The following is a 16,729-nucleotide window of genomic DNA, read 5'->3' on the forward strand; positions in this document are numbered from 1 at the left end:
TATTTCTCCCATGGGATCCAGGGAACTGGGCAAAGGAAGCTCTGGCTCTTTCCATCCTTCCCCAGGGACTTGGAGGAGAGGGGAAGGAGCCTCAGTCAATAGAAGGAAGAGAGTCTTGGCTCAGTAGCCCTGCTGTGCAAATGAGAGAGCCTGGCAAAGCAAGCTATTCCTCTCCAAGGGAGGAGCCTCAGCCAATGGAGAAAAGAGAGATTTTGCTCTGTAGCTCCTGTGCTGTTGAGCAAGCCTTGCAAAGCAAGCTGTGATACAGAAGGAAGCAAGAGAGAGGGAGAAGGAAGCAGATGACAGCCAGCTGCTTGGGGGCCTGATAGGAGCCAACCAGGGGCCCGATTCGGCCCCCGAACTGCATGTTTGACACCCCTGCTCTAGCTCATTCTTTGTGAAGGCTGAGTGGGTCCACATGCAGCCAGCTGGGTGACCTTGGGTCAGTTGCAGTTCTCTAAGAGCTGTTCTCTCGAGACAGAGCAATTCTCAAAGCTCCACTTGCTTCATAAGGTTGTCTGTTGTGGGAAGAGGGAGGGAAGGAGATTGTAGGCCGCTCTGAGCGAAGTGTATAAATGTAGTCTCTCTCTCCCCCCCCTCCTCCTCCTGCATTCTTTGTGATTTTTATTTTGCATGGTTTGTGCTAACCTTTAGCTCTGTTTAAAGAATTTGGAGGAAACAAACTTTTTTTTTTTTTTTAGTAACTTCATTCCACATTCCCCTGGCCGTTTATTTAAACTTTGCAGTTGCTGGGACTTGTGCCTCAGCGTTCAAGAACTCTGCAGCCTGTTACACTCTGGATTGCCTGTAATTTACTGTAAACTAGAGATCAAGTTTACAGTTTGGTAAGCCAGTTTGGTGTAGTGGTTAAGTGTGCGGACTCTTATCTGGGAGAACCGGGTTTGATTCCCCACTCCTCCACTTGCACCTGCTGTAATGGCCTTGGGTCAGCCATAGCTCTCTTATCTGGGAGAACCGGGTTTGATTCCCCACTCCTCCACTTGCACCTGCTGGAATGGCCTTGGGTCAGCCATAGCTCTGGCAGAGGTTGTCCTTGAAAGGGCAGCTGCTGTGAGAGCCCTCTCAGCCCCACCCACCTCACAGGGTGACTGTTGTGGGGGAGGAAGGGAAAGGAAATTGTGAGCCGCTCTGAGACTCTTCGGAGTGGAGGGCGGGATATAAATCCAATATCTTCATCTACCTCACAGGGTGTCTGTTGTGGGGGAGGAAGGGAAAGGAGATTGTGAGCCGCTCTGAGACTCTTCGGAGTGGAGGGCGGGATATAAATCCAATATCTTCATCTACCTCACAGGGTGTCTGTTGTGAGGGCGGAAGGTAAAGGAGATTGTGAGCCGCTCTGAGACTCTTCGGAGTGAAGGGTGGGATATAAATCCAATATCTTCATCTACCTCACAGGGTATCTGTTGTGGGGGAGGAAGGTGAAGGAGATTGTGAGCTGCTCTGAGACTCTTTGGAGTGGAGGGCGGGATATAAATCCAATATCTTCATCTACCTCACAGGGTGTCTGTTGTGGGGGAGGAAGGTGAAGGAGATTGTGAGCCACTCTGAGACTCTTCGGAGTGGAGGGCAGGATATAAATCCAATATCTTCATCTACCTCACAGGGTGTCTGTTGTGGGGGAGGAAGGGAAAGGAGATTGTGAGCCGCTCTGAGACTCTTCGGAGTGGAGGGCGGGATATAAATCCAATATCATCTTCTTCTTCTTCTTCAAAGTAGGAGCCAAGTGCATCTTTAAGAGCAACGAAGTTTTATTCAGAATGTAAGCTTTCACATGCAGGCATACGTCTTCAGACGAGGGGATAAGGTACAACGGGCTGAAGTACATGTAGTTTAAAAATTAGAATACCATTTGGTCTAGGTAGCAATAGAAGGCAGGGCTTTTGTTTGTAGCAGGAACTCCTTTGCATATTAGGCTACACCCCCCCCTCCCGATGTGGCCAGTTCTCCAAGAGCTTACAGTAGGCCCTGTAAGAACAGCCCTGTAAGCTTTTGGAGGATTGGCTACATCAGGGGTGTGTGGCCCAGGGATGGAATTCTAGCAGAAGCTCCTTTGCATATTAGGCCACGCCCCCCTGATGCAGCCAATCCTCCTGGAGCTTACAGTAGGCCCTGTAAGACAGCCCTGTAAGCTTTTGGAGGATTGGCTACATCAGGGGTGTGTGGCCTAATAAGCAAAGGGGGTTTCTGCTACAAAAAAAAGCCCTGATAAAAGGTAATAAAGGTTGCCTGTTAATCGCTGCTGCAGCAGGTCTAGGTAAAACAAAAGGACATGTATTTCCTAGCAAACTAGAGACGTCTGTGAATTCATCAGGGTTAACATGAAGATGGGACTTCTAGGACCGCCTCTGAGGGGCATTTCACACCATGCGTTAAGCTGCTCTTTCCCCCTCCAATGCATTTTACAGTCCAAGGGAAATCTGTCTGACAGTTGATGGAAATACTTGTTTATTCAATCAGAATTCATTTGTGTGTTCTCTAGCAGCCAGTGTCTCAACGCCGTTGATGCAGAAAAAAGATGGCAGGCCGTTGTGTCTCTTAAATGCTGAATTGGCGTTTTGATCGCATTACAGAAATAATATTGGCCTAATGCAAAAACAAATAACAAAGCTTTATGCAGCAGTGATGAAACCCTAATCTGTTTGTTTTTTTGTTTCTCGTTCCTTTGCAGAAACTTGTTTCCCTCAAACCTGGTTGTGGCGGCCTTTCGATCGGTAAAGTCGCTTCTCCTGTTTTTTTGCGTTTGTGTGATGTTTGTTTTTAAACCTGAAATTTCTGGAGTGTTAGCATCAAGATGCATTTTTCCTTATCATCTGTTTGATTTCCACGGGGTTAAAACAGCCTGATTCTTAAAAGTACGGAAGCAAGTTAAGCTGTGCTCAGTGGAAATAGCTTTCTTTAAGGACAGAAGCTTCAGTACAAGTAACTGAATACAGGACTGCAGCCGTAGAGCACAGTACTTCTGGAAGCTGTGTGTCTTGAATGCAGTTTAATTTCCCCATTTGGAAATTAAAGCAGTTGTAAAGCAGTTTTAAAAAGGTGAAGGTAGTCCCCTGTGCAAGCACTGGTCATTTCCGACTCTGGGGTGATGTTGCTTTCACAACGTTTTCACAGCAGACTTTTTACGGGGTAGTTTGCCATTGCCTTCCCCAGTCATCTCCACTTTCCCCCCAGCAAGCTGGGGACTCCTTTTACCGACCTCAGAAGGATGGAAGGCTGAGTCAACCTCGAGCCAGCTACCTGAAAACCCAGCTTCCACTGGGGATCGAACTCAGGTCATGAGCAGAGTTCAGGACTGCAGTACTGCAGCTTGCCACTCTGCTCCACGGGGCTCTTATAAAGCAGTTTACAGCCCCTCTTTCTGTGACTGACTAGAGCGGGGTGGCCAAATGGTGGCTTGGGAGCCACATGTGGCTTTTGCACATTCTCCAAGCCAAGCCCAGGCAATGGCCTGAAGAATTCATGCCTTCCTCTCCCATTAGGGGTGCGATCAGTAGGTGCGATGCTACGCCCATCTGAGTGTGAATACTGTGTGCACTTTCAAAGGTCTGCCCAGCCCTTTGTGAGCTTCAGCCCTGAAATAAAGGACAGGGGCATTAAAAACTACGGTGGCTGCTTTTCACCACCACCATGTGTAGCGTGGGAGAAGCTGGAGTTGGCATTGCAAGATATACTGTACTAGAGCTACTCTTATTTCTGGCTTGCTGGGGGCAGAAAACAAACTTTGATTTTGCCACTTGCAATGAGTGGATACTCCGAACTGAACACCTCAGACATTTGTCATTCTCTGTCAAAATGGGAAGTGTAGAGGTGGCCAGAAAGTCTCCTTTAAGTAGGATTAACAGGGCTTTTTTTTGTAGTAGGAACTCCTTTGCGCATTAGGCCACACACCCCTGATGTAGCCAATCCTCTTGGAGCTTACAGTAGGCGCTGTATTAAGAGCCCTGAAAGCTCTTGGAGGATTGGCTATATCAGGAGAGTGTGGCCTAATAATCAGGGCTTTTTTTGTAGCAGGAACTCCTTTGCATATTAGCTCACACACCCCTGATGTAGCCAATCCTTCTGGAGCTCACAGTAGGCCCTGTACTGAGAGCCCTGAAAGCTCTTGGAGGATTGGCTACATCAGAGGGATGTGGCCTAATATGCAAAGGAGTTCCTGCTACAAAAAAGCCCTTAGGATTAATTGTTTATCAGAAATTCCACTGACTTAAGAAACATGATGCTAGTGTTAATAAAAGTCTACTGAAGGGTTTATTGTGTGTTTGTGGGGGGGGGGGGGTGAAGTAGAATAAGGGCTTTAACTTGGAAAAAAGATTTCTCATTCTAGGAAATCTGTTGTAACAGTGAAGCCCGATCTCTTAATCTATATTGCTTCATTACTTGTCTGGCAGTTTCCAAACTCAGATTTTTTATTTTTTTGGGGGGGAGGGGGACCCAAATGCAAGTTGTAAAATAACAAATCTATATACTGGTTCAGCAAAGCATAAGATATTAATCGAAACATTTATTTTATTTACAGTATGCCACAGACTATAAAATGATAATACGGAACACAACTCTCGGGAATGTTACTGAAAAGGTAAGGAAATGGTATTTGATGCAGTCATATTCTTTTTCATTTTATTCTTATTTATTTACTTTAGATTTATATGCTGCCTACTCTGCAAGCGCACTCATATGTGCATTAACTACTTTGTTACGTCTTCAGAACATGCATTGTATGTTAGTAATTACGACGCATGAAAAACATGAAGCAGACCCTTAGTCAATCAACAACATATGAAGCTGCTTTATACTGAATCAGACCCTCAGTCCATCAAAGTCAGTATTGTCTACTCAGACTGGCAGCGGCTCTCCAGGGTCTACCACTGAGCCACCATCCCTCCCCTAAAGTCTTGTCTTGTCAGTCTTGTCTTCTCAGACTGTCAGTGGCTCTCCAGGGTCTCAAGCTGAGGTTTTTCACACCTATTTGCCTGAACCCTTTTCAGTTGGCGATGCCGGGGATTGAACCTGGGACCTTCTGCTTCCCAAGCAGATGTTCTACCACTGAGCCACCGTCCCTCCCCTAAAGTCTTGTCTTGTCAGTCTTGTCTTCTCAAACTGTCAGTGGCTCTCCAGGGTCTCAGGCTGAGGTCTCTCCCATCGTCTACTGCTTGTTCCTTCGACTGGAGATGCCAGGGATTCCGCCTGGGACCTTTTGCATGCCTAACAGATGCTGTACCTCGGAGCCTCAGGGTGAATATTCTACCCTGGCCACACTTCTGGGCGACAGAGTACATAGAGAAGCAACTCTGCACTCAGTAACTTAGGACATCGTCTCTTGCACTTTAGTAAACAACTGGCTAGATCCTGTAAGTTTTCATTGGTGAAGTTGGGAGGAGTGGCCTCTTTTTGATATCTGAAAAAGGCTCTGGGGTGGAGGCTACAGTGTAGAAGGGCGTTAGAAGGGATTGGTCAGAAAAGTTGGTAGGAAACGTCCCCTTAGCTTTTCTTTCTGTAAACAGATAATACAAAACAACCCCTATTGTCTACTGGTTTTTCTTTTTGCATTTGAGGTTGTGTTTTATACCTCTACCATGTAGTGTAGGGGTGCAAAAAATATACTGAGTTCTTCCTCACGGGAAAACAGCAACACAGTTCTGGGAAGCATTTCTAAATGCTCTGGATAAATTGGTGAAAATCTGCCTCTCGCAGATATATTCTTTAGGGTACAGAAATACTCCAGATACAAACAAGATTTGCAGCTATTTATGTTATCCATGCAGTTACTTCTCACCTCATGCAAATCAGGCTCCGGTTATTGGAATACTTTGAAACATGATTACTTCTGGAAGCAGAGATACAACCTTTATAAAGCAGTGGTTCCCAACCCCTGGTCTATGGACCAGTACAGGTCCATGGCCTGTTACCAACCGGACTGTGAGTCAGCATCATCTCAGAGTCGGAAACAACTGGTGCTTGCACAAGGGTCTACCTTTACCTTTTTAGTAGTAGTAATAATAATAAGACATTGGATTTATATCCTGCCCTCCACTCCGAATTTCAGAATCTCAGAACAGCTCACACTCTCCTTTACCTTCCTCCCCCACAGTGGACACCCTGTGAGGTGGGTGGGGCTGAGAGAGCTCTCCCCAGAAGCTGCCCTTTCAAGGACAACTCTGAGAGGTATGGCTGACCCAAGGCCATCCCAGCAGCTGCAAGTGGAGGAGTGGGGAATCAAACCCGGTTCTCCCAGATAAGAGAGCTCTGGCTGACCCAAGGCCATTCCAGCAGGTGCAAATGGAGGAGTGGGGAATCAAACCCGGTTCTCCCAGATAAGAGAGCTCTGGCTGACCCAAGGCCGCTCCAGCAGCTACAAGTGAAGGAGGGGGGAATCAAACCTGGTTCTCCCAGATAAGAGAGCTATGGCTAACCCAAGGCCATTCCAGCAGGTGCAAGTGGAGGAGTGGAAAATCAAACCCGGTTCTCCCAGATAAGAGAGCTATGGCTAACCCAAGGCCATTCCAGCAGGTGCAAGTGGAGGAGTGGGGAATCAAACCCGGTTCTCCCAGATAAGAGAGCTCTGGCTGACCCAAGGCCATTCCAGCAGGTGCAAGTGGAGGAGTGGGGAATCAAACCCGGTTCTCCCAGATAAGAGAGCTATGGCTAACCCAAGGCCATTCCAGCAGCTGCAAGTGGAGGAGTGGGGAATCCAACCTGGTTCTCCCAGATAAGAGAGCTATGGCTGACCCAAGGCTATCCCAGCAGCTGCAAGTGGAGGAGTGGGGAATCCAACCTGGTTCTCCCAGATAAGGGTCCACATACTTAACCACCACACCAAACACTTTAGAAATAAAGTGCACAATTGTATCATCCCAAACCCATTGCCCCGCCCTCCCAGTCCATGGAAAAATTGTCTTCCACAAAACCCATCCCTGGTGCCAAAAAGGTTGAGAACCACTGTTATAAAGGATGTGGATTCTTGCTTGCTTGCTTTCTTGCTTTGGTGCTTGCTTGCTCTCTTTGGTGCTTTGTTTGTATCTCTCTCATGGAACTGAGGGAACTGGGCAAAGGAAGCCCTGGCTCTTTCCAACCCAAGGGACAAGGAGGAGGAGTAGCCTCAGCTAATAGAAAGAAGAGAGATTTGGCTCGGTAGCTGTGCTGTGCGATTGAGAGAGCCTGGCAAAGCAAGCTCTCCTTTCCCCCCCATCCTCCCCAAGGGAGGAGTCTCAGCCAGTGGAGAAAATAGAGGCTTTACTCCATAACTCCTGTGCAATTGAGCAAGCCTGGCAAAGCAAGCTGAGATGCAGAAGGAAGCAAGAGAGAGGGCGAAGGAAGCAGACTTGCTCGAGGGCCTGATTAGGCCCCTAGGCCATATGCATGACACCCCTGGATCACTGCAGTACCCTCTACCTGGGGTTGCCCTTGATAAGTGTTTGAAAACCTCAGTTGATACAGAATGCTCTAACCAGGAAGTTGACTAAAGTGGGTGGTAAGGACTGTATCGTTCCAGTTTACACTGGTTCTGAATTTGCCTCTGAGCACTAATCAAGCTGCTGATGCTGATATTTAAAGCCCTGAATGGTTTGGGACCAACATACCTGAAGGACCACGTGCTCCCTTACATATTTGTTAAGCCATTGCAGTTGCTGCTTTAGGACCCTAAAAAGGGTCCAGGCAAATAGGCGTGAAAAACCTCAACTAGAGACCCTGGAGAGCCGCTGCCAGTCTGAGTAGACAGTACTGACTTTGATGGACCCAGAGTCAGATTGAGTGAAAGGCAGCTTCATATGTTCATATACGTGTCTCGACTTCTGAAATTAGACAAGTTGGCAACCCAGGAGACAGCCATCTTGGTTGTGAAGCTCTGGGGTCAGGAGTAGAGTGGCCAGCTCCTGATTGGGGAGATGTTAGAGGCAGTTCCTGGGGAGGGGAGGGACTTCACTGAGGTAAAGTGCCAAAAAGTCCTCCTTTCAAAGTGACCATTTTCTCCAGGAGAACTGATCTATGTAACCCGGAGATCAGTTCAAATAGCTGGAAATCTCCAGCTACCCCCTGGAAGCTGGCAACCGTAGGGTGTTGAAAGAATCCTTCAACTAGTTCCTCACATCCATGCCCCATTCTAGCTTTGGTTTTTGGATCTCGGTTCTCAGCGCCACAGGGGCAAACCATTTTATGAGATTAAAATAAGTTGTTTTTAAAAGTCAAGAATTTTGTCATGCCTCTGCCAGCCAAGACCTTGGACGTACATTCTTAATAAATTTTTGTCTTTCCTCATAGCTTATGTTGGAGCAAGGGCCTGCAAATTTCATATGTCTTCCAATAAAAGCAAGACTGATCTGATCCAGCAGGGCTCTTCTGATGTTCTTATGAAGGCCTCGGCCTCTTTGCCCTGTTGGTGGCCCTCCAGAGGAACTGGTTGGCTCCTGTGTGAGACAGGATGCTGGACTAGATGGACCACTGGTCTGATCCAGCAGGGCTCTTCTGATGTTCTTAGGAAGGCCTTGGCCTCTCTGCCCTGTTGGTGGCCTCCGGAGGAACTGGGTGGCCACAGTGTGAGGCAGGTTGCTGGACTAGATGAACCACTGGTCTGATCCAGATGGGCTCTTTTGATGTTCTTATGAAGGCCTCAGCCTCTCTGCCCTGTTGTTGGCCCTCCAGAGGAACTGGCTGGCCACTGTGTGAGACAGGAGGCTGGACTAGATGGACCCTCACTGGTCTGATCCAGCAGGGCTCTTCTGATGTTCTTATGAAGGCCTCGGCCTCTCTGCCCTGTTGTTGGCCCTCCAGAGGAACTGGTTGGCCACTGTGTGAGACAGGAGGCTGGACTAGATGGACCCTCACTGGTCTGATCCAGATGGGCTCTTCTGATGTTCTTATGAAGGCCTCGGCCTCTCTGCCCTGTTGTTGGCCCTCCAGAGGAACTGGTGGGCCACTATGTGAGACAGGAGGCTGGACTAGATGGACCCTCACTGGTCTGATCCAGCAGAGCACTTCTTATGTTCTTATGAAGGCCTCAGCCTCTCTGTCCTGTTGTTGGCCCTCCAGAGGAACTGGTTGGCCACTGTGTGAGACAGGATGCTGGACTAGATGGACCCTCACTGGTCTGATCCAGATGGGCTCTTCTGATGTTCTTATGAAGGCCTCGGCCTCTCTGCCCTGTTGTTGGCTCTTCAGAGGAACTGGTTGGCCGCTGTGTGAGCCAGCGTGCTGGACTAGATGGACCACTGGTCTGATCCAGCAGGGCTCTTCTGATATTCTTAAAACAACAAGAGTATTTGTAAATGATAGAACACCCAAAGACATCACTTCTGGTGTATACGGGAAGTGACATAAGTTGTTGTGCTTGCTAGCCCCCCTGCCCCCATATATCCAGGGAATCCCATCTGTGGCTTGGTGGCCCTATGATTTAACCTTTCCCTGTCGGTCACTTTTGTTTGAAATACATCCCCTCTCCACCTTACACACCATACTCATGAGCCATATTTACTGTTCACACACCGGTCTTGCATCTCATTGGATCTGCCTTACCATACACTGGTTTGGGCTTTGCATGTAGCTATAGAGTAACATGTTTGTCTTGTGGCTTTAACATTCTCACCACTTGCTCTATAGCTGCAGATACTTCTAAATGCTTTTTTTCCAAGCATGTATGTGTAAGGGAAATTTAAATGGGTGAACAGTTAGCTTCAAGTCCAGTAGCATGTTAGACACCAACAAGATTTTTAGGTTACAGACGTTCAAGAGTCCAAGCTCTCCTTCAGACTTTGACTCTCGAAAGTTTATATGCTGAAAATTATGTCCAGGGGTGGAATTCTAGCAGGAGCTCCTCTGCATATTAGGCCACACACCCGTAATGTAGCCAATCCTCCAAGAGCTTACAAAAAGGAGCCTTGTAAGTGAAGCAGAGATATAACGGGGTCCGCATACATTGCCGGTATGAAACGAATTTTACTTTGGCACCAAAGCAGAACTTAGTTGGCCATAAGCCTCTAAAATGACTAAGTTAAAATCATCCCCCATCCAGCCAGTTTTTATTCACATCCAAAACAAGCAGGCTGCGCCCCCTCCAAGCTTATCTGACTCACCCTCCTGTCTCCATGCGTTATCAGCTTGATTAATTATTCAGGGGTCCCCCTTCGTAAGCTCTTGGAGGATTGGCTACATCAGGGGGTGTGGTCTAATATGCAAAGGAGCTTCTGCTAGAATTCCGCCCCTGATTATGTCAGTCTTTAAGGTGTAACTGGATCCAAATCTAACTGTTCTACTGCAATCTGATATCTCTACCCCTTGAAACTACCTTAAATGAATGAGTAGAGCAAAAAAAATGGAGTAACTGGGCATCCTAGCCCAGTTTGAGTGCCTTTTGTAAAAAATACTGTGCCACAAAAGGTAAGAATAGTATGTTTTTATCAGGGTTAATCTGCAAAATGTAGCAGTGTGTATACTTTGAAATTGCTTCTGCTCTATTTGGGTTTTGTCATAAGATCTGAATGTGGATTTTGGATGTTTTAGCGTGCAAACACCTTGTTCTTAAGCTTTCTGGGCGTTCTGATATAATGAAACGCAGAGTGACCGAAGAACACAGCATGATACTTTAGATTGTATCTAAAGTCTTTTCCATTGCTTAAGTTTATTATTTTTTTTAAAAAAAAACCGGTTGGAATACTGGTCTTTTTCAAGCATCTCAAAAGGATGAGTTAGTGAAGGAACCGTTTGCGCTTTGGAGTCTTGTCTTATCTACGTTGTAATCTTAAAAGGTTTTGTTAATGATTTTTAGGGAACACTGAAAAGCAGCAGAACTTCTGTGTCAAACTCAGTTCCCCACAACACTGGGGCCACTACTGAGAATGCCCTGCTACTAGATGTCAATGTGACATCCTTCTTTGTAATGCATGGGGCTTCATTGACAGATCTAAGTGAGCAGGACAGTATAAATGAAGAAGGAGAAGAAGAAGTAGTTACATCCCTATCTATACTCTGAATCTCAGAGCAGCTCACAATCGCCTTTATCTTCTTCCCCCACAACAGACACCCTGTGAAGTAGGTGGGGCTGAGAGAGCTCTCCCAGAAGCGGCCCTTTCAAGGACAACTCTGTGAGAGCTATGGCTCACCCAAGGCCATTCCAGCAGGTGCAAGTGGAGGAGTGGGGAATCAAACCCGGTTCTCTCAGATAAGAGTCTGCGCACTTAACCACTACACCAAACTGAGAACAGACTAGGGTTCCCATTTGTCCGCTTATGGCAGGAGACCTCCAGCTAATTGAACCCCTTGTCTACTGATGTTTACGTGTTCAGAAACCGGTGGCCAAATTGGGGGTGACATGATCATCCTAGGGAGAGAAGTTAAAAAGAAAAATGAGATCCTGTCTGCGGACAGGAAGTTCTGACCATAAAGTTCATGGCGATTCCTAGAGCTACCCTTGTCACTTCTGAGGAACTCTAGGAAACACTTGGAACTCGATGGTCACTACTTTCTATAAGTAGATGGGGCCTTTTTTATTTTTCTTCTGGGATACTGCTTCCCCCACAACCCTCCTACTCTTCAGCTCCTCAAAAGCAAGTCTCACCGTGCTTGCTTCCATTTAAGTGCGTATCAGATTTCAGCCACTATAACAGTAACTAATATCCTGCATTTGTTGTTAGTGGGATGTTCCCTTTGGGATAAGGAAATGTTCTTTGAGTGTTGTTTTACGGCTGGCATGTTCTTGGGGAATTTACACGTGCCCAAACTTACAACTTACATAAACTTAAAGCGGTTTTAGTTAGCTTTGGCTTAAATAACTCCTAAATGTGAAATTAAATCTTAACATTACACACAAAGTATACTTGTGTGTGTGTGTATGTTTATTTTTTGTCATGCATGACTAGGAGAAGAAGAAAACCGTAGATTTATACCCTGCCCTTCTCTCTGAATCAGAGTCTCAGAGCGGTTTACCATCTCCTATATCTTCTTCCCCCACAACAGACACCCTGGGTGGTAGGTGGGGCTGAGAGGGCTCTCCCAGCAGCTGCCCTTTCAAGGACAACCTCTGCCAGAGCCATGGCTGACCCAAGGCCATTCCAGCAGGTGCAAGTGGAGGAGTGGGGAATCAAACCCAGTTCTCCCAGATAAGAGTCCGCGTACTTAACCGCTACACCAGACTATCATTTACTTGTGGGGCAAATACTGTAGGATATGTTCAGTAGCTTACTTGATCATTGGTAGTTAAATCTCTTTTTGATACCGTGTACTGGGGATACCGGTCTTCAGAAAAAACCTGCCTACCCCACCCCAAGTTACAGCTCATTTCCAGACAACAGAGATCAGTTCCCCTGGAGAAAATGGATGTTTTGGAGGGTGGACTCTAGGGCAGTGCACCTCTATGGTCCCCCCACCCCCATTCCATCCCTAAATCTCCAATTGTTTCCCAACCTGGATCTGACCAGCCCTACCACCCCCCATCCTACCCCAGTGGTAACCTTGCTTTGTACAGAAATACAGCGTTAAGTAACTCTTTGGCTTTTTAAAACAAGTTTATAAAAGCGTTTAAAAACATCCTTATTGAGTCTTCCCTCGCAATAACAATACGACATAGTTATGCACTATCTCATTTACCATTTAATTATCTTTGTTTTATACAACTTTGTCCTTCTCCCCACCCCAGCCTAATGTAGAGGAAATTCTTAACCACTGAAATCTTAGTGTAGTATTTCACAATAATCCATAAAATGGTCTCAGGAACTGTGGTCAGTAATGATTTCTCTCTACTGTCTTTCAGGTCAAGTTAAAATTTCCCAGAGTAGTGATACGTAGTACCACAAGGATTAGCCTAAAAATGATGAAGGATCTACATCTTTTTTTTCCCTGCATCTTCTTCAGACACCCCATTTCGGTGTCCAGAGACAGGCTATTTTCAGATCGATCCACACGACTTATAATATTTTGCATGACCTGTTCATCTGACAATCTAATACCAATGCAGAGATTAAAATGCATTCATCTGTAGCCTGGAGTTATAAGACTTTTGATTGTTTGTGTTCCGCAGGTCCCTGTCGGTACTGAAATCGAAGGAATGAATATTCTGGGTCTGGTCCTATTTGCACTGTTTTTAGGAGTGGCCTTGAAAAAACTCGGCCCCGAAGGAGAAGAGCTGATTCGTTTCTTTAATTCGTTCAACGAGGCGACCATGGTTTTAGTGTCCTGGATTATGTGGTGAGTGTCCTTGAAAAAAGTATTCTCTGGCAAAAATTAGGTGTACCTTATTTGTTTACTTCATTTGTACCTCGACTTTCTCCCCAAGCTGGAGAAAGGAAATTCTTAACCACTTAACCATTAGGGTTTGTTGAGTCTTTCGGGAGCAAGCGCCGTGTTCTACTGGAGAAAGTTTTTCTTCCAGACGTTTCGTTCTCAGCTGCGGAGAACATCCTCGGTGGCGTTGCAGCCGGAGCAGGTGCTCAGACCTTCTTGGCTGCTGTGCATTGAGTGCACAATGCACAGCAGCCAAGAAGGTCTGAGCGCCTGCTCCGGCTGCAACGCCACCGAAGATGTTCTCCGCAGCTGAGAACGAAACGTCTGGAAGAAAAACTTTCTCCAGTAGAACCCGGCACGATCCCGAAAGACTCTACAAACCCTAATGATGTTACCAGCCGTGAAAACCTGAAATTTTTGATAACACTTAACCATTGTTCTCGTCTCATCCATTTTCATCGCAACAACCCTTTTGAGGTAGGGTAGGCCAAGAAAGTGTGACCAGCTCTAGGTCACCCAGCGAACTTCCGTGGTTCAAGTGGGGATTCGAATCCAGGTCTCCCAGATCCTAGTCAGATACTCTTAACTACCATGCCACACTGGCTTTCCAGCAGGTGGATTTTCTTTTGTCTTCTCAGTGTACTACACAGTTTTTGAATGTGTGGTTTTGCAGAATAGATGAAACCTGGAGGGGTTTACTTAAGGCTGAAACTGACATGAGTCTATGCAAGGGGCTTTCAAGGCCAGTGAGCAGAGGTGACTGGCCGTTGCCTTCCTCTGCGGAGCCTTTCTTGGTGGTCTCCCGTCCAAGACTTATAGTGACCCAAGCGAGGGGCTTTCAAGGCCATTGAGAAGCAGAGGTGGTTTGCCATTACCTTCCTCTGCGGAGCCTTCCTTGGTGGTCTTCCTTCCACGTACTGACCCTGCTTAGCTTCTGATGTCTGACAAGATCAAGGTTTACTATACTACCTTCCCTCCCCTGCCGCTCTCAGTAAGTGAGAATTTTACAGCTGTTATTTGAAAGAGAGAGAGAGAGGTTGGTCCTCAAGCAGTGGAACAAATTCAGACAGGAATTGGGCTTTTATGTTAACACCCATTGCTAGGGATTTGTACTAAAGCAGCTTAAAGGCTCTTAATTCTCAAGTGTAATACATGTGATATTCAGCAAACGGGCAGGTGTTGATGGCTTTTTGTTTCTGGCCTCTCAAGCCAATGCCGAAGTTAATCTTTCACCGTATAATCCCCTCCTTTATAGATTAGGGGCATATTTTTTTCAATTTGGACAACAGTGAGCAGAAATTCTTTGCAGCCGCTTTGTTAATTTTTTCTGGTATTTGGAATCTCTTTGAAATCCTAATTAGCAGTCTGTAGAAAAACCTCTCTACTTAAGATTAAAGGGTCAGACAATTTAAGAGAAAAACCTGCTATTAGATGGGGGGCTTTATGAACACGCATGAATTATCCTGTGCAAACCTTGGTCAGTGTTTGCCTCCCCGTTTCTGAGGGCTTACTGTACATTTTTTAAAAATAGGATTACATTTCTTAGTTCATTCCACAGTCCATACCCTAGGGCATTTTTTTTTGATAGCAGGAACTCCTTTGCATATCAGACCACATACCCCTGATGTAGCCAATCCTCCCAGAGCTTACAGGGCTCTTATTCCAGGGCCTACTGTAAGCTCCAGGAGGATTGGCTGCATCGGGGGGGGGCGTGGCCTAATATGCAAAGGAGCTTCTGCTAGAATTCCATCCCTGGGCCACACACCCCTGATGTAGCCAATCCTCCCAGAGTTTACAGGGCTCTCTGTACAGGGCCTACTGTAAGCTCCAGGAGGATTGGCTACCTCAGCGCTGTGTGGCCTAATATGCAAAGGAGTTCTTGCTGCAAAAAAAAGCCCTGCCATGCCCCAGTCCAACACCAATACTAGCCTGATCTCATCAGATATTGGAAAATAAGCAGTGAGCCCTGGTTATTACTTGGGTGGTTAGTCCTTGGCGCCCTCAGCTTCACCTGGTTAGGACTTTACCCCCTCAATTTCAGTTACACCTACTCAGGGGTGGAATTTTAGCTGGAGCTCCTTTGCATATTAGGCCACACACCCCTTGATGCAGCCAATCCTCCTGGAGCTTACAGTAGGCCCTGTAAGAAGACCCCTATAAGCTCTTAGAGGATTGGCCACATCAGGGGTGTGTGGCCTAATATGCAAAGGAGTTCCTGCTACCAAAAAGTCCTTTTTATTGGACTTTTGTCCAGTTTGGCTGTTCGGACCATTCTAACCTAACAGCTGGAATGTTTGCGCCATTCCAACCTAACAGCTGACCTGTTAGGCTTAAATGGCTGCAAGCCATTTCACCAGTCAGTTTTGCATCCTCCCCTTTTCAGAAGCTTCAAAATGGAGGGAAGCAAAATGGACAGGTGATTTCCACCACCACCCCACCCCCTTCTGTAGCCCAGAGAAAGGAGGACCCAAATTGGCCAATTTGGGGCATTTTGGCACGGTTGGGTTGGGGGCTGCCCCGAACTGAACTGGAATTTCTAAGTTTGTGCCGGTCCCTGCTAGATCACTAATGGTTTGTTAAATCTTCACGGACAAACCTTCGTGATTATGAAGATTTCTCACTGCCGGAGGCAGAAAAAAACTGGTATATTTTCCTAGGTATGACAGATAGTCCTCTGAGTGAAATTTCTAGTATTCCCACAATAGAAACTCAGCCATGAAGGAAGATAATCTGAGCAAGAAATAACAGGCAATAAATACACTTTTTATTTTGCCTGAGAGAACTCAGAAGCGTTGCCTCTGGCAAATGTTTCCCCTTTGAGGTGGGGGATCTCCTCTAGTGGAACTTGACAACATATCTTTCTGGCTCGACTTCCTCTAACCTTCGTAGAACCTTCATGTTAGCACACTTTAATGTCCTCCCTTCTGCTGTGCTGTATGGGACGTTTAAGAAGAAGAAGAATTGCAGATTTATACCCTGCCCTTCTCTCTGAATCAGAGATTCAGAACAGCTTACAATCTCCTATATCTTCTCCCCCCCACAACAGACACCCTGTGAGGTGGGTGGGGCTGAGAGGGCTCTCACAGCGGCTGCCCTTTCAAGGACAACTCCTGCAATAGCTCTGGCTGACCCAAGGCCATTCCAGTAGCTGCAAGGAGGAGGAGTGGGGAATCAAACCCGGTTCTCCCAGATAAGAGTCCGTGCACTTAACCACTACACCAAACTGACTGAAAATCCCATATTCCAACAGGTTTTATGGTTGTGGTTCAAGAGATATAGAATGTACTGAATGTGTTGTCCAGCATTGTACATTTTACCGTAATATTCGTGCCATGTACTTAGATCCTCTTCTTCAAAACCATGAGGGGCAATTTGATGGTGGTAAGACACTCTTCCTATTGTTCTCTCATAATCCTGAGATCATTGAGACTGTGGTTAAATATCTGTGCTGTGCTTCTGAGAGGAGAGGGATGTTTCAAATGTTGGGGTAATATATGTTTTT

The 16,729-nt window shown here is 46.5% G+C and overlaps 1 protein-coding gene across 1 annotated transcript in view; it reads left to right on the plus strand.

Annotated features, from left to right (window-relative positions):
* Nucleotides 1–16,729, plus strand: part of SLC1A4 (solute carrier family 1 member 4) — a 54,090-nt gene that overhangs the window by 23,183 nt on the left and 14,178 nt on the right. Inside the window, exons 2-4 of the mRNA XM_060230704.1 lie at nucleotides 2,690–2,732; nucleotides 4,538–4,597; nucleotides 13,025–13,191. Coding sequence (XP_060086687.1) covers nucleotides 2,690–2,732; nucleotides 4,538–4,597; nucleotides 13,025–13,191 — 270 coding nt within the window. The remainder of the gene's footprint in view (nucleotides 1–2,689; nucleotides 2,733–4,537; nucleotides 4,598–13,024; nucleotides 13,192–16,729) is intronic.

This window comes from Heteronotia binoei, chromosome 1 (genome assembly GCF_032191835.1).
Source record: "Heteronotia binoei isolate CCM8104 ecotype False Entrance Well chromosome 1, APGP_CSIRO_Hbin_v1, whole genome shotgun sequence".
NCBI lineage: Eukaryota > Metazoa > Chordata > Lepidosauria > Squamata > Gekkonidae > Heteronotia > Heteronotia binoei.